Source organism: Cyrtonyx montezumae, unplaced genomic scaffold (genome assembly GCF_038088225.1).
Source record: "Cyrtonyx montezumae isolate F1298 unplaced genomic scaffold, pur_monq_1.0 scaffold_4, whole genome shotgun sequence".
Classification (NCBI taxonomy): domain Eukaryota; kingdom Metazoa; phylum Chordata; class Aves; order Galliformes; family Odontophoridae; genus Cyrtonyx; species Cyrtonyx montezumae.
The window spans coordinates 29,245,206-29,271,413 of NW_027072045.1; the positions used below are offsets into that span (position 1 = coordinate 29,245,206).

A 26,208-nucleotide genomic window follows, 5' to 3' on the forward strand; every position below is an offset into this window, starting at 1 on the left:
ATTATATCCTAGGTGGTTGATAAATGGCAGAGATTTTGATAAGGTCCCTTACATATATAAATAACTCTGAATTAACTTGTTACAGGGCTACATGACAAAGTTTATTAGCGTGCTTATGTTTGGAAATAAAAATGCTTATTATTACTGACACTAGAAATTGTTCATGAATGCAATGTAGCAAAACTGCGGAAAGAGAGACTAATAGTTATCACATCACCTTATTGTGATACTGCAACATCTGAGTGATAATTCTTATCTTCGGATGATAATTCTTTATTGAAATAACTCTAAAAAGTAAAAGAAAAAGAAAACAACAATTAAAATAGCATTTTAGCTGGTAGGATATGTGGATCACGCATCCCAGTACCTCTACTTCACTCCGTTGTCACGTCCCACAGTTAAAACTGTACTGTTACTTATTTGTCTGTAAAGCATAGGGATTGAAATCAAACCTATGCGGTCTATACATCTAGTCAAACTCAGTTAATAGTCACCAAGTAATAACAGAGAACAATGAATTTCAGGAATTACTGTTTCGAATGGTTCTCTTATGGAATTTGAAAGAAAAAAATACTTCTGTTTTAGCAGCTCTGTTCAAGATACCTACTCATTATGTTAAACGAATAATATACTTGTAATTATTGTCGTCTTCAGTAATTGTTTCTGTGAATCAATATAATTGTTTAAGTTTTCCAATGATAAATGTCTGAAATGATTTTCTCTTCTCTCCCTTTTTTTTTTTTTTTTAGGTGCTAGACATTTATCATATTTAAACAGCTTGAATAATAAATGTATTTAATATAAATTCAAGTACAAATTCATCTTCATTTTTTTCTGGGATTTTTCAAAGCTCATATTGAAACTGGTACCTGAACTCAAAATGAATAAAACTACAAATACTCCCATAATTTGCAACTTGACTCAATTCTTCATTATATAAATAGGCTAACAAATATCCTGTTGTGTACATATTAAAAATCAATGTAAAGAATAATTCTGTAGAACTGAGTGGATAGATAACGTGATATGAAGAGAGAAATATTCAACTAAAAATGAGAAGTAAAATAAAACATGAAATAAAATCAATGAGAGAAGCAAACAAGTCAGTTCTATAAGAACAAATTTAAGTAAAAAATAAAACAATCAAAAGGAAAAACAATCTTAATTCTATGGAAACAGTAGACTCATAAGATTCTTAATACCACAAGTGTTTACAGTGGTGCTCTGTAGGAAATATCTTGTAAAATTCTGGTTTGGCTTGAGCTTTCAAGCATACCAAAAGTAGAACATTATATGGATTTAGAAAAATATATGGATAATTTCAATTTATAGTTTCTTTTCAGAGGGAAACACTCCACCTACTGTTATTTCATTTCTTACTGATTATTTAACAAAACATTCAATTTTATTGGAATAAAATAAATATCAGAAAATGTGATAATTAATTAATTAATTAAAGGTAATAAGGATGAGCTGAACTGCGATTAGAAGTTTTTTAGTATACTTATGCAATCAACACTAAAAGTGTTTTTTGCATTGAAACAGAAGAGCACGTAGGAAAAATGAAATTAGGCATTGGAACAGGCTGTCCAGGGAAGTGGTGGAGTCACCACCCCTGGAAATGTTCAAGAAACACAGATGTAGATGTATCACTCAGGGACATGGTTTAGCAGCACTGTGGTGATGTGTTGATGGTTGGACTACGTGATCTTAAAGTTCTTTTCTAATCTTAATGATTCTATGATTTTACAAGACCTGCTCCTTCCGAGTACACCCAAATCTCTTGTGCATAGTAAACTTTGCCAAAGGTGGAGTAACATTATCATTTTATTTTTTATTCTCCTTTCTTCTTTAACTCATGGAATGCAAATATCTCACAGGCCAATAAAACTGTTTTACTGCACTGATCAATTTTATATTAGAGATTTTTTAACAAATCCTTGACATTTTATTAAAAAAAAAAACAAACAGGAAAACTGGTCTCATTAAAACCATGATTGTGTGGAAAAAAAAATAAAAGGAATGGCTTAGCTTTACTATACCTCTAGCTGCCCATGCACTAACTGATCCTTTCATTTTCCTTCATAGAAGGAAAGCAGTACAAGCTTTGGTGGTCACTACTATTGAAAGTACCTTGTCAATTAACATAAATATTGTTGGTCTTAAGAATCAAAAATGAGCGTAGAGCTAGGAGACCATTGTATAGCTTCGATCATGAAGCGTGTGCATCACTTTCTCCAAGCTGCATAATTACTTTTAGCAGCAGAGTTATTGAGGAGCAATGAGTTAGGAGGTGACTTGTAGGTCCTTCTGTCCCATGATCAGCACCAGCCCTTGCAGAGCACGTATTTTTGTAACCTGTTGTCGCAGCAGCCTTAATGCATGCCCTTTCCCCTCCTTTCTGTTTGTCTTTTGTGCAAATATGAATGACCTATGAAATGACCACATGACCATGTGGCCTTGTCATCATCTCCATAACAGCTAGAAAAACAGCATTCTTAATTAACTAGCACAGTGATCAATGAAGATCCAAGAAATAGAGCCAAGCAGTGGACTTGGAGAACATTAATAAATTACTGCAGGAAGAGTAATCACAAATCAAATAAATGCAGCTGATTCTACTTTGGATGCCCTTTGAGAACTAGTACTGTAAAGTGGTCTGCAAGCAATTGTAACAAAGAAACAGAAAAGGTGCTACCTAGAGCTCTCATGTCCCTTTTGAAAGGATGAATTTTTAGAAAGCATCTCCTACGCCATGAAAATACAGATTTAAAGGCAGTTTCTGAAAAAGAAAAAATCAAACTTCATTGACTTAACAGAGAGGAATACAGAAATTGTTAGTAGTTCATACAATTACACTGGAACTATGTTGGAAGAAGAGCAATCAATATATCTGTATATGAAAAGATACTCTAAATGTGTAAAAAAAAATTGCCAGTACACAAAGTTCCAAACAAATACCCTGATTTAAAATTTCACTTTTGGTCCAGTTTGTTCTCTTGGCATTTTCTCTTTTCATATGCTGCCTCTAAAGCAGCTAAATTAGAACAGCAACTTAAGAGCATTCTCATTTCTGAAATTCTGAGGTAATCTTGTAATCTGCCTTCTAAAGAAAACCCTATGATTCTCTTCAATTGTAACAGATCAGCAATAAATCTGCATGTAGCTATGGCCTATCTATACAAGAGAAGTTGGCTAATTATAGTTAAGAACATAAAACCTATTAAAAAACAGTGAGTTTACCTCATGATATTGGAGGCATCCTCAGCATCCGGGTCAGCGCAGTATTTATTGGCAAGAATTAGGCACGCATCTGCTGACTCTATCTGAGACACCAAAAAAAAACCAACAAACACAAAACCCATATAAATAGCAACCTCTTTTTCCATCTTCTCATTCCTCATAAAATATTAGGAAATACAACACTCCTATCATAAGCATGAATATCACTTTACAGCACCATAAAAGATGAAGTGTTGCAAGATTTTATAGTTGATGGCAACAATTCATATGTACACACAGCAATTTTGTGAAGCTTGCTCAGCTCGGTAGTTTAATTACTGACTACTACTACTTCATATAAGCTTAAAACAAGAAGGTTTTAATGGATATTTATTTTGTAAGTAGTTACTGAAATTTAAAACTCTAAATCCATAAAAAGTTTGTTATATCAGTACACTACTCACTCAAGTGCAGCAGTTTTGTTTGACAACTTAAGTACTTTCTTGTTAGAGAAAGGAGGACATGGTTGAATTTATGATATAGAGCACCAATATTCAGAAAGCACAAGAAGGGGAGAATCTGTTCAGAGGACCTCTATGTTCACACAAACCTTAGACCTTAATATAACATAATATAAATATATATAAATTATAATTATAAAAATATATTGTAAATATAATATAATATAACCTATATATAAAGCTTATAAAAAAAGAGTATTTTTCAGTGCATACAAGAAAATACTAACAGAAAGAAAGGTAGAATAGAAAATACAAAATACCAATATATGACTTTACGGTCGGAATGAGAACATTCTATACTGCTGAATTCAGATGCAAATTGTGATGGACTATAAAGTATTAAGCAATTTCTGAAGCCAAAACATATAGAACACATGATTAATACCCTAGAAAGTCCTAATATTACATGAAATCTACTTGGCCAAAATAGGTGATTTACATACCATTTACGAATAAATAAATAAATAAAGAGGAAGAGAAAAAGAAAAGAACATGCAAGGGGTAATGCTGTGCCTAACAGCTTGTCTTTTTTTCCTTTAACCTTCATACTTTAAGAGTATAAAATAATTTACTACAAAGAAAATAAGAATATCTCATTTCAACTAACAAATACCTTAAGTTGTGTTTTACCAGGATTCTAGACAATGAAAATGATTTGACAGGTGAAAAGTCATTTTCTAATTGTTCTGATGAATAAAAGACAATAGTATTTTAAGCAATTACAGTAAGAAAATGATCTACTATATCAAACATTCATGTTAAATAGACGACTAAAATCCAATGAAAAATTCATAGAGTACAGTGGAATAGTATATAATGTATCTTAAGTCATAGAGGCACAGTACCTTTGAAAATCTAAAGATACAAGGAAAATAAGATTTAGAAGGACAAATACTAAAATTTATTACATAAGCCAATAAAAATGGATAAACTATGCTTTGAGTTTACCTGAAGAACATTACTGCTATTAAATTATTTGTATTTAATTCATACAATGCAATGAGTACTTAAAGTGAGTTAACAGGGGAACAGGACAAAAAAGATATTACCTTTACTCTTGCCAGGTCATGGGGATTAAGAACTGAACCCTGATAAAATTCCACCTGAGTGAAGTGTCGTTTAAAAAGAGCTTCCAGCTCAAGGTTAGGGGAGATACTGCATTGAGAAGAAGAAAACAGAAAAACAAATGAAAAGCCAATTTTTTTGATATCTGTTTCATTTCCTTCATTTATTTATAAACTGACTTGTTTATGTTTTATTTATAAATTTTGCATTTTGAGATTTCTGCTGATGTTTTTCCTGTATTATAGGAAACAATATACAGTACTTAAATACTACACTAGTAGACTTCCCTACTTCTATCTAGAGCACAGCTGGTCTGTTTAATTGTGCTGTTCTGCATGCTCATGTCAGTTTCTCAAAGAGATGAAAGAAGCAGTGGTGCAAACATCTGTATCATCCTCTCTACAGAGAAAGAATTTTCCTAAGAACTTGTCTATTAAGGCAAATGTCCCCTGCACATGCCAACCACTACCTAAACAGCTGACTGCAACAAATAAAAGAGTTCAATGTGAAATAACTACAAGCCAGGAAAGGAATCCCATAGGGAACCCTGTCACCTGTATGAGCTGGAATTAAAATGAACTTAATTCTGCTGTGACCTAATCTCATTTCATTTTGCCAGAAACATGAGCAAATGGAACAAAGAGATTCAATAGCTATGTAAACAGAATTTTCTGATGCAAAATGCAAACTTAGTAAGCAAATAAAACAGATACATGCTAATATTTGTCCCTGAAGACATAGGAAAAATAAAAACATAACAGAAATAAACAAAGAAAAAAACTAAATAAAAATAAAAATAATTATAATGATTAAAAAAATAACCAAACAGGCACAAACAAGTAACCAGGTGCTGAACTTTCTTCACATGCATTTGCAGTTTCCCATTTCCTGTTACCATGCATTCTCACTCTGGAAATCTGAATCTTCACTGTTCTTTCTCAGTCAGTTCCCACTGTTACTTAAGAAAGGGGAAATCAGAAAACAAACAATGGTGTTCCTTGATTATATCAAGTCTAGCCTGATTTTAAAGGAATGGATATTAAAAAAAGTGCAAGAGCTGATTATTCGTTTTCCTGCTCCACATGTTGAAACTTTAGAAGTTATCAACTTTTCATTCACTTTCTTTGAAAGGAAGAAAAGTGCAGAACTTGTTGCTAAATGCAAAAATATCATTGATTCATAGCTTGAAGCACAATAGCAGGTGCTATTCCAGCTCAGAAGACTGCTTATACTGTCTCTCTTTCAACCACATTGCTATTTCTAACAGGTCCTCCATAGGGACGCTTCACTTCTCAACAGAGCCTGGAACCATCAGCATCCACCTTCATAAACCCTTCCAAATCCCACATAAAAAAAAAATAAAATAAAACATTGAAAGTCTCTGTTTTGGCATATTTGGGTAAAAGAGTGGAACCAACTATTACAGTGACAAAAATTTACTTTCTACCTTCACTATAAAGTTTTGCATCACTTTCATATTAAAACCATATTTTGCATCTGCATTTTTGTTCTGTAAATATTTTACAATACAAAATATTTTTCCAAATGAAATGAAATGTGAACAGGTGTTTTCAGACACCGTAATTTCACATCATACACCGATTTTCATTACTTTTACTCTTTTTACAAATTGTGCTTGTTTCAACTGGAAATATTTGCCACTTTAAAAGTGTTTATTCAAAACTTTTTTTTTTTTTTTTTTCAAATTTTGTAATTCCATTCCCATTTCAGGTATGTGTTTAGATATCCACATCACAACTTATATGACTGGCCCTGAAATCCATTTTCTTGAAGTACCCATACTACTATGCTTAGCAACGGATTATAAAATAATTGCAGAAAACAACTTGTTTCAAAATAACTTTGGACAAAAAAGAAATTACATACATTATTTTAATAGTTTAGACACTGGAAAATCCTGCATTGTCTCCAAAGGTACATACCTTAATTCAATACATTTTCATGTGAGAAAACTTATTTTGAAAGACTACTCACTTATGCAGAAAGACGATTTCTACGTTGACGTCATCCCTATCCTTGTGCAGGAAGTCCTTCAGGAAGTTGGACACACTTTCAAGTGTTATGTGACCACAGACAACTATGTGCCTGTTACAGAAAAACGAGAGTTAATCTCACAAACAAAGAAAAACAAGTGGGCAAGTAAAGAAGAAAATAGTAATTTGTTGGCCAAGAAAGAGCATTAATCTTCATGATGCATCTATTATACCTATTCCATGAAGCTAAAAAAGTAAAATATGAGTTTAAAAAGAGGATTTGGAATTCAAAATACATACACACACTCACCTGCAAAGACCACAATAAACAAAACATTTGATCAAGTATACTGCACATTTGAAAACAAGATGCATTGTTTATATTGATGTTTATAAACTGTTTTAATTAGCCCCTTTCAAAGTCATATTTCTCCGTTTTATACATCTTTTGATTTTGATATGCCTATACTTCCAATCATCCCATCATATACAGAAGACAGAAAGTGATCCAGTTACAATTTCTGAACTAAGATAAAGTCACCCTCATTTCAGATTTCTTAGTGACAACACCATGCCTCATAAGTAGCTTTACAAACAGTATCAAAAGAAATTGTTTCATTCCTTTCAATAGACAAGGAATATACGATGACATAAGATTTTAACAAATGACTTACAACTGTGATCTCTTATTGCTAAGCTAGCTACCTGGATTGTCTACTTCAGCTTCACCAAAAATTATGCTCAATTTTAACCTAAGTTTTTCATCTAGTAAGTACAAAACGCACTGAGTTCTCAGACTGTAAACAATCTCTAACAGCTTTCCTGTATTATAAGTTAGTAAGCACAGTAACAGAAAACAAAACAAAAATATTTTACTTCATCCCTTTTTAGTGCAAGGGGTGCTTCAGAAATTTCATCTGGGATATTTGCAGATTGGCAAATTTACAGCAGCCCCTATGCTGCATAAAACCCTACCTGCATTCACATTCCAAGCAGCCTTCCTCAGGTTTCCTAAGGGGTCAATCACCTGAGCTTCTGGCACTGTTTGTGCAAGCATTATTGAGCACACAGTTAAGTCAGAGAATGCTACATAAGATTCCTTCCCTACCAAATGGATGAATGTTTGTTCAATAGATCAGAAATTCTCAAGTTCAGGTTCTGAAAATCTTAGTACTTTACTAGACTTAAATGCTGAACAGAATGAGATTGATACATTAAGACATTCTAGCTCTCCTGTGCTATTCAGCACCTTTTCTGTATGTAAGCCTATCCAGTATCAAGAAAATAATAAATAATAGACAGAAAATACTCAGTTATATTCCTGACACAGCATAGGTTTTCTAAGAATACAGGTTAAATGGATTTGGAAAAGACCTCTGGGTCATCTACTCAAAATATCTCCCACTAAAAGCTGAAATATTTGGTACAATAATTCACTCTTGTTATGATTCTCATTCAGTATTGTTTCATACAATCTGATTTAGTAAAAATTTTTTCTTCTGTCAAATACGCTTGCACATAACAGCCTGTACTGATTCTTCTGAAAGTATCAGAAGGTATTTTTACCACAGGCACAAATTAGCACTCTCATTTTGGGCTATTTTTATATCAACTCTTGTCATTGCTGTATAGCAGAAAAAAAAATATTCTAAGCAGTGATTGCTAAAGAAAATTCTTCTGGTTTTCAAATAACATTTTCTGATAAGATAAATTAATTTTTGGTTGCAAATTGCCACAGAAAAACAAAACAAAACAAAAATTCCTTTTACCATGAGTTATATTTTTGCTTAGAAATAGAAGAAATTGAAAACAGATTTCCTACTTGCCCAGAGAGTTATTTGGTACATTATCTTTGAAAACTTGGAGAGCTTATATTGTTCCAATCTGTCCTGTGTATTATCTAAAGATTTATAACTTCCTCTGTTTGTGCCAATAATCATTCCCCTTCCAAACACCACCCAGTTTTTCCATGCACCAAGGATACTGGATATCTTTTGCTTGCAGCTACGGTTCTTTGGTAGGAAAATACCGTATTAAAAATTTAGCTTAAACAGAAATGCCTAAACTTCACACTTAATCTTTTTTTATGAAAATGTTCATAAGTACTACAATACTCCTTTCTTTGTTCTTTCAAAAAGAAATTTAGAATTTTCTCCATAAAACTGAAAAACAAGACTCAGGATTTCAGACTTTTTTTTTGCTGTTAAGAAATCGGGAAGACACTGGTTTCTGTGAAGTAATAGTTGCATCAGAGTTGAAATTGGTTTAATAGAACAAATGAAATTCATATTACACAATTGTGATGTTTCAAAAACAATATTTCACAGAGAACTCGAAACCTATTGGGGATATATTCTATTGAGAAAGTGTCAGATAATTTCCCATATCTGTTTCTCAATCTCGAATTTTATTGGAGCCACCAAATACAGAAAACCAGTACACTTGTGTGAGGAAATTATTTTACACAGCTGAAATTCTCTACAATATCTACCTTTTTTCCTCATACAGACAAAATGAAACATCATCTAAAAATGTACTATCTCATTATAAAATAAACAGAATCACTGATAGAAGATCTCTACCCACCACAAAGGAAAAATGAAATAAGCAAAACTAAATAATCTAGAAATCCAACAGGAGATCACTGAGAGCATATGTTTAGTTTATGTAAATAGCACTGTAAATGAAAACAGAACCACTGAGAATAGGATTCTTCAAAAAGAATTCTACATGGTTCCTCCTTCAGGGTACAGAATACTAAATATAAATCTTTTGCTTGTTTTGAAAGAAATTATATCCTCTAAGGAACAATATATAGCATATATGACAAAAGTAAAGACTGAGAACCATTCATCATCAGTGGACACTTTAGAACCAATAAATAAATAAATAAATAAATAAATAAAAGATATGTTTTAACATGCTGTGATTCTTTTTTCTCTGTTGTTGTTGTTGTTGCTTTGTTTTAGAGTAACTGCAGTAGGTATAAAATTTAAAAGGGCTACTCCCAAACTTACTAATTAATATCTGTAAACAGGGCATTGACAGGCCATGAAATCAAGACTTGACAGTTTCTAAAAATCCATCTGCAAACTCTCTATTCTCTCACAGAAACTATTTTCTTTCCAAAAGACTCAACACTCTTCAGGCTCTCTTACACTCTAAGTGAACGAAACATCTAAAGATATATGTTCAGACCCATGGTGTACCATAAGGATCAATGGGACAGTACTAGATAATACTTCAAAATAAAATAATTAATGTCAGGCATTTAAAATTTCTCTCTGATGCAGACACTAGCTTTCTGTTTGAGCAAAATATGCATTAAGAATCAAGAATAAATAATTTCCATTTCTTAAACTTCAAATTGTTAATGTGCACAGAAAACACAGTCACATGCAAAACACCTTGATCAGTTGTGAATTACGACAGCTACAAAACTACCCAAGATACATATATGTATTCAAGTTTCAGTATTGTTCAGTGAATATTGGTGGCGTGTCATTTGCACCACTTCAATGCTAGAAAGTGTTTTTGTCTGAAAAACAGTGAAATAATAGACTGATGTAGGTCCTTTAATATTTTATGTTCAAGTAAGACTTTTACTAGAGAACATGCTGACAAAGTGCATTTCTGTGAATTTAATCTTGGATAAATGGTACACCCTTTTCTTTAAACTGCACCTCCATATGCTTGCAATAGTCATTAGCTGTTCAGTTACAGCTAATTAAGTTTATCTTACGCTATTATGATATAAGAAATGGTGCAACACTTGGCTATAAAACAAGCTTAAAAAGAAATGTTAATATTCTTAGCTTGATGTCTACCTATGCAACTGAATTGGTAAGAAAATAGTAATTTGTTTCTGCCAGGATCTGGATTATATAGGTGGTTTCCACTATAGCTTAAAGTGAAGGACCTATTATTACATTCAATCTTGATAGTACTATTATCCTCATATAGAGTACTTCTATTTTGTTTAAAAACACAACAAACCTACATCAAAATAAGATTTTTCACAACCTACTACAAATAGAAGTAAAATCACTCCAAAATGTAATTGTCAACTATCTACAGGTGGGAAAACAAATCATAATTCACTAAAACTTGCTGACTATTTCACCACTTCTGCCATCTCGTAATGCCTTCACTGGAGTTTCCACAAAAAACTCTGGAAGTCTGGAACTCTGGAAAACTCCAGGAAAAAACTCTGTCCTATTACTTCTATCTGTCAGTCTGTTTAACGCTCATCAGAGTGAGACTTCACTAAAGTGAACCTTCATTTGAAACAGTGGAATTAGAAGAATGGCTAGCAGATGTGAAAGAAAGACATCACTGAGGTTCATAATGCAATTCATGTCACATTCTCCTATTACTGTCTCATCCCACTGGAAAATAGTATCTTACATACTGTAACAAACAATTTAATACAATAATCTAATGTCACTTTCTTTGGAGCTATGTCTCCCATTGCTGCAGCAAATGGACCTTTGCCAAAGTATCTGGATAAGTCTTAAAAAAAAAAAAAAGCTGTTCTAATTTTTAATCAAAGTCAAATGTCTAATAAGTCCAAGATGGTCTGTCAACTTAAATTATCTGTTTGTCTTTCTGTTTACCATATCTATCTGTCTGCAGTTTTTATTTTTCTCTGTGAAGTTTAGTTATTGGATCCCATATTTCCTTCTGGCAGGAATCTCTAACAGATGATTCTTCCCACTGATATGCTGATGATTTCCTAATTTATGATTTGTAAATTTAAGAAATCTGAAGAAATCCCTTGGAAGTAAAGTAGACAATGAGAAAGGAGAAACAGGAGATTTCAATAGATTTTACAGTAAGGACTGTGATTTCATTAAATTGCCATTTTTAATATTTAGCTATAGCAGTGTCTTAAAATAATTACATATATAAATTCAACAATTCTTAGCATATGTTTACTTTCTATTAAGGAAACACACACATAAAAAGTAATAATAAAAACCTCTCTTTGTCTATATCTGTTTATGTGAAGCTATACACTTGCTGTCCTCATAAAGAGTTTTCATTGGAATTTTGCATATAAGAGGCAGAAGCAACTTAGCCTATGGAATTAATATGTAACTACTCAATGCAGAAGACAGACTGAAAAAAACATTAAGTTACCCAGTCCCTCTTACAGTCCATCAGTATACAAATATTCTATTAATGTCTTCTAGAGCTTTGTGTAGGTTAACTTACAATAAGCTACTGTTTTCAGATGGAAAATAAATCACTGAACTAAAATCCAGTCTGAACACATTAATGCACGAAAACAGAAATGAAAAAACTGATCAAGATAAACCTTGATTCTCAATAAATGTGTAAATCCAGAACAAAAGCTTAATTAGTAATTTCAAGAGGTAAAATAGATCTAAATCCAAATGTAAGAAAAATCTCAGACCAGACTGGGATAATATGAAAGTTAAAAATAAATAAATAAATTGTTCTTGATTTTTTGGCATATTATTTTGTAAATTCTATTCTGCCTAAGGCTGTAAGTGGATGTTGTGAACATCACAAAAAGCTCATTAGCAGAATTTTTACTAATCTCAAATCCAAACATTTCTAGAAGAAAATCTCAATCTAAAACGCTTGAACTTCTTAGAGGTTTGTTGGAGCACTTCAGAAAAACATCCAAAGTAATCACTGTCTCTTCCAGTTTTCCAGACTTATGCATGCATTGTGAAAACAAATGTAAAACAAACAAACAAAAAAAACAAGCATTCTATATATAAAAACAGATATTATTTTCTCAACAGAGGTCTAACTTAGACCTTTGTAGACCTTGTATAACATTGGAATGTCTATCTCTTGTTCCTTGATACATGTTATATCTATCTTTTATCCCCAGTATTTTTATCCAGTATTTTGTTATTTAAAGTACTTTATTGTTTCTCCATAATACTAGTTTTTCACTTCTTTACTGAGCAATTTAATTTCCTCCCCCTCTACAGTAGTCAATAACTAAGCTGTACATTGTAGTGTGATACTTAATACTTTATTTTAAATATTTAATACCATTTACTATTTTTCTAAAACCATATTTATTGATGTTCTATCACCATCAATTTAGGAAAAGGGACCAATAGATTACCTGTATATAACTTTTTCTCAGGTATATTTTAATAATTAATTCCTTAGCTATCTAATATGTTTCCCAATGTTTCAGTAAGATATGCCTTATGGAATACTGCAGACATTTTTCAGAGTGACACTATTATGCTTGATGATGAACCAATTAAAAAGAATTAAACCTTCATTATAAATTTCTGTCTATTTTGCATTTTAAAAGCATTTGTCATCTTCAGAAAGCATTTCTCATAACAGAATTATTTAAAGACTCCCAAGACTCATATAAGTCACATAAAAAATGCTTCAGGTAGTTGCTAGTCCATTAATAATAAAAATATTTTATCAGTAGAACATTAGCTACTATATAGAAAACATATGTTACATCTGCTTTGCAAAAGATACAAAATCATGCACTACAGAATCTATCTATGAAAATGGAGTATAAGGAGAAATGGTAGAGAGTGAATTGCTCATATGATAAAAAAGAATTATGCAGAAAACTATGTGAAAAATAAAGGGACCTTTACTAAGATATCTCTTAGTAACATAAAATTCAGGCATAAGTAACTATCAGAACTGTAAAAATATTTCTTTATTTTCCAGTTACATCTTATATACCTAAATATTTTCGTGTCTTTAAAAGCCTATAATAAAGTCTTCTCTGCATCATTTGTATTCAGTGACGATTACAGAAGGAGAAACTTGTTTGTTGTGCATAGAACTAAACTAAACAATATGTTTTCTCTTCTACTAATCATCTGATTTAGTATATAGAGGATACACAGTAAAAACAGAGTCATCTGGTGAACTGATCTGTGATTCATAGCAAAGCATAATTAGCACTAATTTTGTTACTTATGGAACAGATCTCACTGCTACTAAATATTATATCCAAGAAAAGATTAGTATCTTTTGGGAGTAACTTCTCATTCATTTTTTTCTAGGTTGAGACTAAGTCAGTTCATCATCAAATGTACATACTTGGTCTTGGTCACACTTTGTAATGGTATATTAGTATGTACGGTCTTGGTCACACTTTGTAATGGTATATTAGTATGTACTTTGCTGTTTATGCATCAGAGAATTTTTGTTGCTTTAAGTGACATAATTTCATTCAAAGGCTAAAATAGTATTCTTGTTTTGTGGTCATTGAAACCATGCAAATCTCATTACAAGAATACATTATAAAGCAGAGATTATAAGTTATATAAAAAATGTTTTTAAAAAATTCATGTGGATTTCTGAAACAAACCTGTCTAGTAAATTTAACCAGTGATAATTTCATACTGCCTATAAAATACCTCCATTTCTGAACTCCACGTGCGTCTTATCTAAAACAGTAAAATATTTCTTTACTGTGTGAAATATTTTCTGCATAATTTATGTTTTTTTCATGACTTTACTCGCTGAAGAGCAACATATGAGATAAAATTTGTATTTTTTAATCTATCTTTAATTTTTCTTTAGTAAGAGAAGCCTATAGAAATACTTCTTACATATACATTGCAGCTCCTTCAACAGTTATAATTCTTTACCAATGCTCTCCTTGTAGAAGTAAAGCCACACAGAATAATCCTTAAGAAGTACACAACCATATGTTAAAATTAACTTTCCATCTATGGTCTTAGTAGTAGTATAAAAGCATGTTATTCTACAGACATAACTCATGAGGACACATGCATAAACACTTATATAAATGAAACAAAGCAGATTCCATGTATTTATCTATTTTGGAGAAAGAATTAGAAGTATACACATTTGCTATTTTAAGTGTTGAAGTAGTATCTTTCATCAGAATTTAGCTGCCTTCATTTTGTACATGCATTTAATTTTTTCTGGAAACCTTCTGACATTAGAACTAGAATAAATGTAGTTTCCCATTATGTATGCTGCCAGAATCTATGCTTGGTTGCTCAACTAAAGACCTTACATTTCTAATTACTACCATATGCCCAAATCCCAAGCAAAGGAAAGCTTATTAATTCTGACAATCCATTCTCTCAACACTGAATTCCAAATGAAAACTTAAATTTTGGCCAAACATAACATTTCATCAATCTTGTTCTTCTGACTGCAAAAGCAACATCAAAAAAAGGATTGCTAATAGCTTTTTACTGTGCAGTTCCCAAGTTTATATTCTCTGATGAAAGACCCACATGAGTAAAGGACTTCTTTATACTACTCAGTAATTAATATTTGAACCAGAAAACAATACATTAAGTAAATCGAACAGTTTGCAAGCTGCTGACAGAGCTGAGTTTCAATTGAGAAGTTATATGGGCAGGAGAGATCTGCAGAATAAGCACTGAGTGAGCTAAAAAAAAGACAGTGTATATAAAGACAAAAAGAAAAGGAGAGAAAATAAAATGAAGCACGCCCCAAAGCTAGCAGGAAGTCTTTGATCTGGAATTGAGGATTTCAGGATGTGGGGTTCTGACTGAAGATCAAGTCCGAGTTTAGAGGCAACTGAGCAATGCTGGGTACTAGTGACAATGTAGAACGTGAGAGACTAAAAGTCTGTATTTAAAATTGGGTTTTTTTAAAGATATTCACCTCTGTTGTAACTCTTCTGGAGTGGCAAAAAATGAACTGCAAATGCAGTATTTAAAAATCCTCTCCTTAAATAATAAAGTATGAATACACACATGGAGCTGAGTAGGTCCCTGTCAGAAATAAACATTTTGGGAATTTGATGTTACTTCTTTCAGAAATAAATGAAAACATTTTGTTATCTTGATAAATGAATTTATGACACAAGTTTCCATTATTAGATTATGCAGTAAAATATAACCTTAGACATTGAACAGTACCTTAAAAATGGAATGCTTGAAGTTGACAGCTAGTATTTGTTATGACTATTGTTGAATAAGTAATAATATCAGAAAAAAAAATACTGTTATATAGACTCAGTGATTTAAATCAGTACTGTCAAATTAGCTGTGTAAGCCAAATGTAGTCTTTTCTACAAAGAGAAGAAAGAATTTGATTAAATCATAATATACATCTATAAAATGGTGCATGAGTGATAATTTGAAATGAACAAGATGGAAGCCTTATCTGCTTGAAGTATGGAAAAGGAAAAATTAGATAATTTCCTGAAGTTCTTTTTGTTCTATGGAAAGGATTTTATACAACTAGTCTTTCAGGGTGAAGATGCATATATGCCTGATATTTTCACAGAGATTTGTAATGAAAGAGAAGACGGCAACATTAATGGTGATAAAAAGAAAATAATATATCTGTATGTTAATCTGATTTATTAAAGACTGTATCTCAGATCTAGATGTTGTGAATGCCAGAAAGAACTGTTTTTAACTTCGTCAAGAAAACAAACAGACTTTCAACATAAGTGTAATGAGTTGATGTGGTCTAATAAAAGCTAGCTGTTGCTACCAACCTATATGATTGACCTTTTTTAATTTTTTATAAAATGCTACACTGATATTAAGGATGGTACTTCCTCTTCTTCAGTGGTTGTGGAAAATAATCATTTTAAAACTCTTGGACATGGACTGTAAAACCATGAGTTTTTTGCAATAGTCATATGCAATCATTAGGAGCTGCTTGAGATCTGCATCTGCTATTTGAACAATAACTATCTGCAGTATTCATTGTCTGAGACAATTATGGAATAATCCTATCAACATAATTCTCTCATTTTTCACTCCAGCAAACTCAAGTTATCTAAAGAACTGAGTTTCTTCAAAATCACATGAATTACCATTGTGACTTAGTCAAGAGATCACCATAAGTCATGCCCAAAAATGTGAAGCGATGTTAGTATCTTTCCAGAAGCTAGCTACCTAAAGCAAGATATTTATTTATTCATTCTTTTTTTTTTTTCAAAGAACATTAATGTAGTCCTAAAAGTATCAAGGTCCTCTTGAAGCACAGACAAAACGTTGTGACTTGTACCATAGCATTAGCCCAGGTCTCTATTTATAGTGTGACAGTTCTCCAGTGGTAACATCTGATGTCAAGGAATTCAGCTTTTTAAGCTGTGAGTCAGCTATTACCACCTTCAGGGGATCTTTAAAGTCACACAGCCACACCTGGTCTTTTTTGACTTACTTTCTGCCTCGGGTTGAGTTAAAAGTCCCGCCGTATTTCTTCCGATTAAGGATGAGAGCAGCAATTTCTGGCACGTAGCGAGCAAACATTGCCTACATGCATGAAACAAAAACACAAAAAAAAAAAGAAAATGGCATGCAGAGAGTGTTCTACTGCAGCAGAGGCAGCAGAGCCTCCTGGGATACTTACTTTCTTCCACTAACCGCACTATAGGAACCACCATATTTCTTGCGGTTTCCTATTAACTCTATGATTTCAGGGACGTAGCTGGCAAACATGGCCTAAGAAGAAGATAGGAGACAGAAGAAAAGACTAAAAAGAGAGGCCAAAGAAAGGGGGATGATGAATATTTTCAAGAGATATATATTTTTAAGATCTGAAAATGCAAAAGAATTAGATCTATGAAGATGTTTAAAAAGAAAATTTTAAAAATGTAAAAGTTCTCATCAAACAAAACAAGAGTGTTCAAGGTAAAAGTTTTGGAGTAGGTGCATGTTTCATAAATAAATAAAAGAGTATAAACAGGAAAAATAGGTACATAAAAGAAAAGAACAAAACTAATTTAGACTGTTACATAATCATAAGGTACTGTTATGTCTATTTCTTCCTGAAAAGGGGAAGGGAAAAAAAAAACATTAATCTTGACTGCAAAAAATAAAAAACAAAAACAAAAAAGCAAAAAAAGAAAAAATCCCCGCAAAAATAAGTACTGTCACAATGGTTACATTTCTACTTAAAAAGAATTTCTTCCCTGTGATTAGGATTTAAACACATACAAAAAGATGGAGTCAGGGGTAAATCCTCCTTTTGAGGAACAAAACAAAACAGTCACCACTACCCCCAAAATTTTTTTCAAAAGTTTATGTTTTTAAAAGAATTGGAATAACACATGAAAGAAAAAACAAGATTTTAAGGAGAAAATAAAAATTTTTCTGCCATGTTTTGTCCAACAAACATCTTCCTTGTGGCTGGATACTTCGAAGAGCTACTGCCAGTTGGCATGATCTCTGTCTTTATTCGTTAATATACATAGATGGAAATGCACATATATATATACACTTATATATATGTACCTGTGTGTGACATACATGGTTTTCATAACATCAATAATATACATATCACCTCCATAAGGTGTATGTATATGTGAAATCAGTATGAGAGTAAAGTACCAAAATATGTGTATGAATTTGAATATATATCATGAATTGTCTTTATAGCACTTACCTTGCACTGTTTGAATAACAAAATAAACCTTGCTGCTTCAGAAAAACATTGCAACAGGTTCCATGGAATTACTAATATTGATAAATAATAGAAAAGTTGACAGAACACAACTAGCAACTTCGGTGGTTTGAACATATAAGACAAAGAACACCAGAATTTGCCAATATAAAATGGTACTGGTTATGGCCATGCTTTGTGTGATAAACTGAGTTAAAATTGTGCATGAAAAAATGTTTGAAAATAAAGAGAATGTGGTTTGCCATTATCAGGATCAGGCAAGCTGCTCTTTAAGGCAGTCCAAAGCCACAGTGTTTGTTGGAATTCTGGGAAGGAACACAGAAGGGTGGGTAGGACTTCTGAAACCGCAAAGTGCCTTCAAGTATCAATAGTATCCTCAAAAAAATGCACTACAGTCAGTCACCGAAAAGTAAATGACTAGGACTAAGTTTATACGTGGAAATGCTAAGGCACTTCATGTATTCACATGCATTACTTAATCCAACGTAGTATAAAAATTCTGATTCCTATGACTGACAGAGCATGTCAAAACATTTATTTATAGAAAAAGGTTGTGCATTAAACTTATTTAAAAAAATTAGAATTAAAATTATTTTATTAAGTTAAAAATTAATATTTCCTTAATCATAGCACTGAGATCACGATATACAGGATAAAGATCTAAATTAGAAGAAATTAAGAATAATAAAGAATAGTAATATAATTTTTACCAATCCCCCAAGGATGAAGAAGACCATGAAAAGGCGACCAAGGGTTGTTTTTGCATAAACATCTCCATAACCAACAGTGGACATTGTAACCATCAGTAAATAAACACATTCCCAATACGTTAACTGTTGATTATTTTGGAAATTTTCCCAAGGATCCCCTGAGTTCTCCACCTAAAAGGCAAAAGCAAGTACATAGTTTATAGTACTTTTAATTTGCTCACTATCTCTAAAAGAAACAAAAATATGCATATTTTATTGGTGTATAATACAAACTCTGCATCCTGTTCTGTGATTTGTTTTCAACATACAGAGCACCTAGGCCTTTTTGGATTGCAGACTTACCACTCTCTTGACAATACACATAGCATTCCCACTCCAACTATTTATGGAAAACACTTCTTTCCATTCACTAATAAACAATGTGCATTATTAAAGAAGGTGGGGCTTGTTTGGTACCCGTTTTTCAGATATTTTTTCAGTCAATATTACTTGTAATGCAATTATATTGCTTAATGTTTTAGTTTTACAATATTATGTAGATATTAATAGCATTAATATTAGGTACTTAATAGCATTAATATCTTATAATTGACTTGCAAAAGTGATAAAAGTTATAAATTTAACAGTAAGAGAGGAACATATTCTGTATGTATAATAAGTTCTTAGCTTTCTAGCTAGATGTTTGATGCCCTGTGCTTGTCAGTGTCCAAGAGGTGTTGGATAATGCCTTTAGTAATATGTTTCCAATTTGGGCAAGCCCTGAAACAGTCACAAACTCAGTCTTAGTGTTACTTTTAACTCAACCGGTCTATTTCATTTTAAATGTCTTCTGATATAATTAGAAGACCATCATTTTGAGTTTTACCTTCCACAGATGAATGTAGCTCAAGGTTATTTAAGCGAAGTCAACCGAATTCTTCAGCAGAAGTCTATTTTAAAGTCTGGATTAACACCAATATTACTAAATCATAATATTATTTCAAAATCATCCTAACTTACTACTGCCTTGAAATTTTCTTGATTCTAAGTTGATCATAAAATGTCCTTAAAGGACAAATACTTAATCACATTTAATTATATTTATCAATAACTTTCTAAAAGCTACTTGTTTTAAATTTGAAAATATGTGATTAACATATACATTTTATATACAAGTATATTAATATTTATGAAATAATATGTAATTCTGTATGAAGCATATTGTATTTTTCAGTTATTTTTAAGTGCAGAACAACAATTTAGGAAAAAAAAAACAAAAAAAAAAAAACTGCACTACCAGTCACTGAAAGAAAAAAACAAACATTAGAAATTTAAGAGAAAAGCAGACACAATACTACCCAGAATGTTTGCAATCCCATTGCGTCTTGTGAAAATACAGATTTTTCTTTTTTCTTTTCTTTTGTTTTTATTTTAACTAGCACCACCATTGATTTCCCAGACCTCACTCTCATTTGATACTCTGACATCCCATTCCAGGAAGCATTTTGAGTAGTTACTTAGGAAACGCTGCCACCTACTGGTTAATTGTAATCATTCAAGATGTTATATCAGTTCAAGTCTCACATTTATCGCTGAAACTAAATATAGAGGTTAATACATAGGTTACTATTACTTACAGAAGAATCTCTGAGTAAAAGCCTCACAATGGAAGAAACTTTGATTTTTTTCATTTTTATTTTAATTATAGTCATTAGATGTTTTAGGGTCATCCAGAGTAAGGCAATTTCAGGTAATAAAGCAGATTCGAATGAAAGGGATTCATGAAAATAAAGCCAAATAAATATTTGCAAGCATACTCACCAAATGTATGAACCCAGCTGCTGTCAGCCATGTGCTGATAAATATAGAGCACAGATTCACTAGCTTGATGGAATTACTGGAGAGGAAAACAAACAAACAAAAAAACCATTGGTGTTTATCAGGCATTCCTCTCAGTACTCTTAACTGCTCAATTTTCTTTTTTGTATATATCAGCCATTAACCACATGCAAACATTCTGGTGTCCTGAAATACATCATCACAGACTCAGTGAATTAAATAGGGTCATGCCAATTACCATTGGCTGCTGAATATTGCCTTTCTACCCAGAACTGACTGATGCTTTTGTAATTAATTCTTTTTTAATTAGCTTGTACGCCTTTTACAAAGTCATCTTTTTTTCGTTTTTTGTTTTTTAACCTCACACTTGATTAAATGCTAACGACAAGAGGATTTTTTCAGTACTGAGCAACTGTTAATACTTGCAAATATTATTACAGGGCAAGTCTATCTTTCTAAAGACACAGCAAGCGTTAATGAGCTATTGCAGCCAATCTTTGAATGCCATGCAGGTTTTGTGGGAAAAAAAAAAAATAGGATTCCAAACTTGAGTATTTTACTATTTCTGTGTAAAGTCCTAAGTCACGTTCAAATTAAGTCATACCATACCTCATACTTCACATCGACAGTTTCAAAAAGAAAAAAAATGAAACCTTCAAGAGAAACCCTTACAAACTCTTCTTAGTTCCACTGAATACTATATACTTGATTTTAGTCAAAAGCGATTTTAATGTAAGAACCTCACACTGGGTTTAGCAAAAAAGCGATACACTGAAGAAAATTTCCTTTTCCTTTTGTGGAAAAGGGTTAAGTAAAACCTTCATAAAGCAAATATTACTACAATTTGAAAAGATAGGAATTACTTCCAACAAATACACTACAAACTGTAGTTACGTATTATTGTGTGTAAATGACCTCACACAACCAAGGAATTTTATTGAAAATAGGTCTCCTTTGCTTTTGAAAACACATCTCTGAAAAAACGATGCATCAGAAAACTTATTATTCCCAAGTCAGTGTATTCCAAAAGAAGAAATATTGGAAAAATAGACCTGTTAGTAGTAGTAGTTACACAGGAGTAGAATAGATTAATATTTATTTTTTCTAATTGAGGACAATTTTTAAACTAACTTGATAAACTGGGAAAATTAAACGGATAGCTTAACTGAACAAAATTATTAAGAAGTACAGTTCAGTGGGCAACTGTGGTCACTAGTAAAGGCCTTTAACTGTATAAGAATTGTCAGTTGCTGTAAAGATTACTGTACTCAAAGATATGAAGCTATGTCTTCATTTTTACGATTAATACTCATGCACATCAAAGCATATTCAACTGTGTCAGCCTATTAAGGTTTGTTTGGTTAATATTCATATTTAATAACAGCATTCAAAATACCACACTAATGCCACAAGACTAATCTCTAGGTGCCTAGATTAAATAAAATGATAGAAATTATACTGATGCAAAGTTCCATTATGAAAGGCTAAATATAATTCTTCACCTGAATTTAGGTCACAAGAAACTCTCAGTGCAATAAAGCAATAACTGTTCTCCATGTATTATTATAATATATGTAAATAATAGCAGTCATTAAAAATAACTTTGCATGATGTGTTTGGAAATTTTTATTTTTACAGGTTTAATGAGAATTGTACCTTGTCTGTCCTCTATGAAATACGACTGTGTTTCTGCCAGAGTCTAAATATAGATGAAAGATTAGTCACAAACATTTTTCTGCTTTTTAAGCTCTTTCCAACATCTGTGCAAAATCCCTTCCTGTGAGCACTAAGTCCCTGCAGTTTTGTTGAAAAATATATGAAAGCAGTGAAGTGAAGGAGAGAGATTTTCAACTCAGCACCACACGATTCTTTCTATTTTATAAACATGGAAACAAAAAACATTCTGAGTAAGATGAATTTCATTTCAGACTAAAAACAAATAGATTATTAGCAGAGGAATATCTTCTAATGCGCCAAGGCAGATCTTTTGTTTTGCTTCAGTTGTTCTTTTCAAATAAAATAATTATATTCTCATGATTTTCTGTCTACTTTGCTAATGTTATCACTATCTCTATTTTTGTAGTGTTCAGTTGGACCCCTCCTTTGGAATGCCCCTTCTGTACATTCTGCGAAAGAGATGCACTCCTTTCTCATATCTTAATCACTAGCTTAAGGTTTAAGTAAATTATTTCCTTCATTTGATAAAATAAGTAAATGATGACAGAATTTATTCACTGATTGTATCAGTTATTAAAACAAAGAAATAAATAAACAGCAGTGTCCTTCATATCCTATTAGTTTCTTGTCCTGACAGTCATTATTTGTTATTGGGCTCCCAAGGGAGGTGGTTGAGTCACCATCCCGGAATGTGTTTAAAAACATTTGGATGTGGTGCTTAGGACATGATTTAGCTGTGGCTTGTTAGAGTTAGGGTGGTATGGTTAGGATGAGGTTGGACTTTGATGACCTTGAAGGTCTTTCCCAACCTGAGCGATTCTATGATTAACCTTAAACACACTGAAATACTTCATTAAATTATCTCCATATTTTTCTAATAGTCCCACATAGCCTTAAATGGCTATATTTTCTTTTTCAATTATTTTATACAATTAAATGTATCTTTTTTTTTCCCTCCTGTCTATAATATAATTTCAGAGCTAATAATGATATACTGAATTTACTGTTTCAGTTCAACAGGTCAAGTAGTATTTTTTATGATAGACAAACTACGAAGCTGAAAATTTCATTAAAACACTATAAGTGATTGGCAAGCAATACTGAAATTCCTTAAATTAGCAAGATTTTTAGCCATATTAAAGCAAAACAACCTTGAAGTAACTGGCCAAATGCATATAAGACAAAGCAAGAATTTATGGTAATAATGAGAATTTATGGCTACTGTATGTAATTGAAGCACTACTCAATTTTAAATAAGTAAATTTTATTTAATTAAGTGGAAATCTAATGAGGGTAATAGCTCTTGAAAATCTTCTAGAGATCGTCCTTTAGATACAAGTGCTCATCACTTTCAGTTTAGTGGGTGTTTTTCAGAAAGGTTAATAATGCAGAAATAGCAACTTCCACTAAAATAATATCTTGATACTATAACAGAATACGTGTATCTATCACCTAGACTATGTTAAATAGGTTTTGTTTATGATGGTTCTTAAGAACATTCTGAACAAAAAAATTCCCATTTAAATATAGCAGTAGTAATGAACTTTCTCAGTTTTTACTTACTTTAAGTCAAATTAATTTTAAAAAATACATAAAAAATAAGTCACTTCCATGGCCAAATTTAGGTCAGTTTTAATTATATATTTTTCTAAAACAAATGTCCATTTTTTTGCAGCCTGATTAATACACTTTATAGAATGCTGCTTTGAGAACATCAACAGCATCCCAACTATTAAGTTCTCTTCAGGTTGACTAAGATATACAGAGCAGACGTCCTCTTCCAGTGAAGAAATAGGAAAAAGGAAAAATAAAATGTTTTGAGGCACATTTTTTCAAGTTAATTAAATCTTGCTACTGATGAACTGCTGGGCATTCATCTGCTGAGTAAACTGAAAAAGTCACTTTAGACAGCTCTGCTTTACAGCCTAATAGTAAGGATTTGGGTTTTACAGTTATTTAGGCGTTCAGATAGAAAGTTACAGAGATGATATCTAATATAACAGTTAAATTTGTCCAAATAAAAAGCTATTTTAATGAGTCAGTCAATCTTCAATAAGCAAGTAGTGAATAAACTGAATTTGAATAATATTGTATCCCTACAGTTACAGACCTGGAAGTTTACGAAGTCACTACTTCTAAAGTTATCTAAAACTATTTGAGTTTATGGGACATTTCTATTAGTTTCCATGTCTTCTGGTGAGGTTGCTTATGTGTCAATAAGTAAACTTATTTGCCCAAGAGCTCAGAATATCAATCATTCACTTTCCTTACCAAACTGGTAATAATCTAAGATAATGAGCTACATTTTCCCTATATATTCATTAATTCTTCTATTTATCAAGAACTGCACTTCTTATAGATATACAGATCATAAGAGCCTAGAGCACAGAAAGTAGTTTTAAGCTTAAGGACTGTAAAATCAACTTTTAACTGTGAGCATCTACAAATCTCAAGATTCCATTTACTCAATGCAACCAGTTTACACAAGATGTAGACAAAGTTACTTGCATACAAAGTCCTCACACAAGCTTCTCAACTAATGGAGAGAATACAGTATTTTAGAATGGAACTGAGTTTACATTAAATATTGGAAGTTTGGTTCAATACTTTAGCTGGGGTAGTATTAGGAGTGATGAAAGGCAAAACATCTACAATAGTGAAGCATAGTAAGATTCCTTTTTTTTTTTCTCAGTGTGAACTTTTGCTCAAAGTTGTGCTTCTTCTACACAGTTAACACACATTATTGGCTTAAAAAATATGCAAAAACCAGAAAGTTAATCAGGGGAATTTAAAGCATTATTTGAAAGGAAAGCTAATGGCATTGAACACAGCATAGACGTAGCTGAGTGTAAAATTATTTTTATGCAAAGAATGCTCTGTTCTGAAAAACTGAAGTAGAGCCACAACAATTATTTTTCAAAGTGCTTTTACCTGTACTCTGTTGAATTAATTGAATTAATTCCTGTGCTGTAATGTAGGAGAATACAGACTGATAATGTGGGAAGAAGTAATATTTAATCAGTGAAGAGCCCTGTAATTCATCCTGCTCTGAATTTATCAACATTCAATCTTGCTCAGATATTCCAAGCAAAATCTTCCGATAACATGGAAAAAAATAGAAAGTTTATTCTTATAAATCACTGCTCAGATAAAAAGTTGAAGAACAGCCACTGAGCTTCATTTTATTATTTTTGCTGGTTCTTTTTTTTCAGATAAGAAAGTCATATACTGCTATGACCACAAACAGAAGGCATTCATGTTATGCCATCAATACAACTACTCAAACAAGTAAATGTCTTACCTTGTTTTAAGGATATTCAGAAACTGCAATATTTCTGAAAACTGTATCAGTCTAAGGGCTCTTAAAAATCTTAAACCTGCATTAAAGAAAAAAATGAGTTTAGTAAAGAATAATGCAAATTCTAACAACACTTCATTTACAATGACAGCTATCAATGAAAACAACATCAGCAGCATACAGTACGTCAAATACCTTTGAAGAGTTCTTTCATTTTTAACAGTTTCAAGATCCTCACCAGTTCTTTTTGGAACAGTTTTAAACTTAGTTCCTTAACCACTGAGCTATGCTATTAGAAAACCTGGCTTGGATGCCATGGAAGGAGAATAATTGTCTGAAAGCTAAGAGGGAAAAAAAGCCTCTTTGAGGTTTTGAGGTTCTTTTGGTAGTTCTAGCACACATGATCTCTTCAGACTGTCAAAGACACATACAGACCTGAAACTTCCCAATTCTCCAAGCTCCCATGATGCTTAGTGAAAAGTAAGAGATTATGAGCCAAA

At 32.0% G+C, this 26,208-nt stretch overlaps 1 protein-coding gene across 10 annotated transcripts in view; it reads right to left on the bottom strand.

Annotated features, from left to right (window-relative positions):
* The window catches only part of KCNMA1 (potassium calcium-activated channel subfamily M alpha 1), a 422,031-nt gene that overhangs the window by 118,585 nt on the left and 277,238 nt on the right, over positions 1-26,208 (bottom strand). For all 10 annotated transcript variants that reach the window (XM_065746496.1, XM_065746495.1, XM_065746491.1 and 7 more), the window contains exons 6-13: positions 25,712-25,787; positions 20,716-20,791; positions 18,916-19,086; positions 17,153-17,244; positions 6,804-6,914; positions 4,793-4,898; positions 3,244-3,326; positions 218-287 (exon numbers count right to left, since the gene is read on the bottom strand). In XM_065746496.1, the coding sequence (XP_065602568.1) occupies positions 218-287; positions 3,244-3,326; positions 4,793-4,898; positions 6,804-6,914; positions 17,153-17,244; positions 18,916-19,086; positions 20,716-20,791; positions 25,712-25,787 (785 nt within the window). The remainder of the gene's footprint in view (positions 1-217; positions 288-3,243; positions 3,327-4,792; positions 4,899-6,803; positions 6,915-17,152; positions 17,245-18,915; positions 19,087-20,715; positions 20,792-25,711; positions 25,788-26,208) is intronic.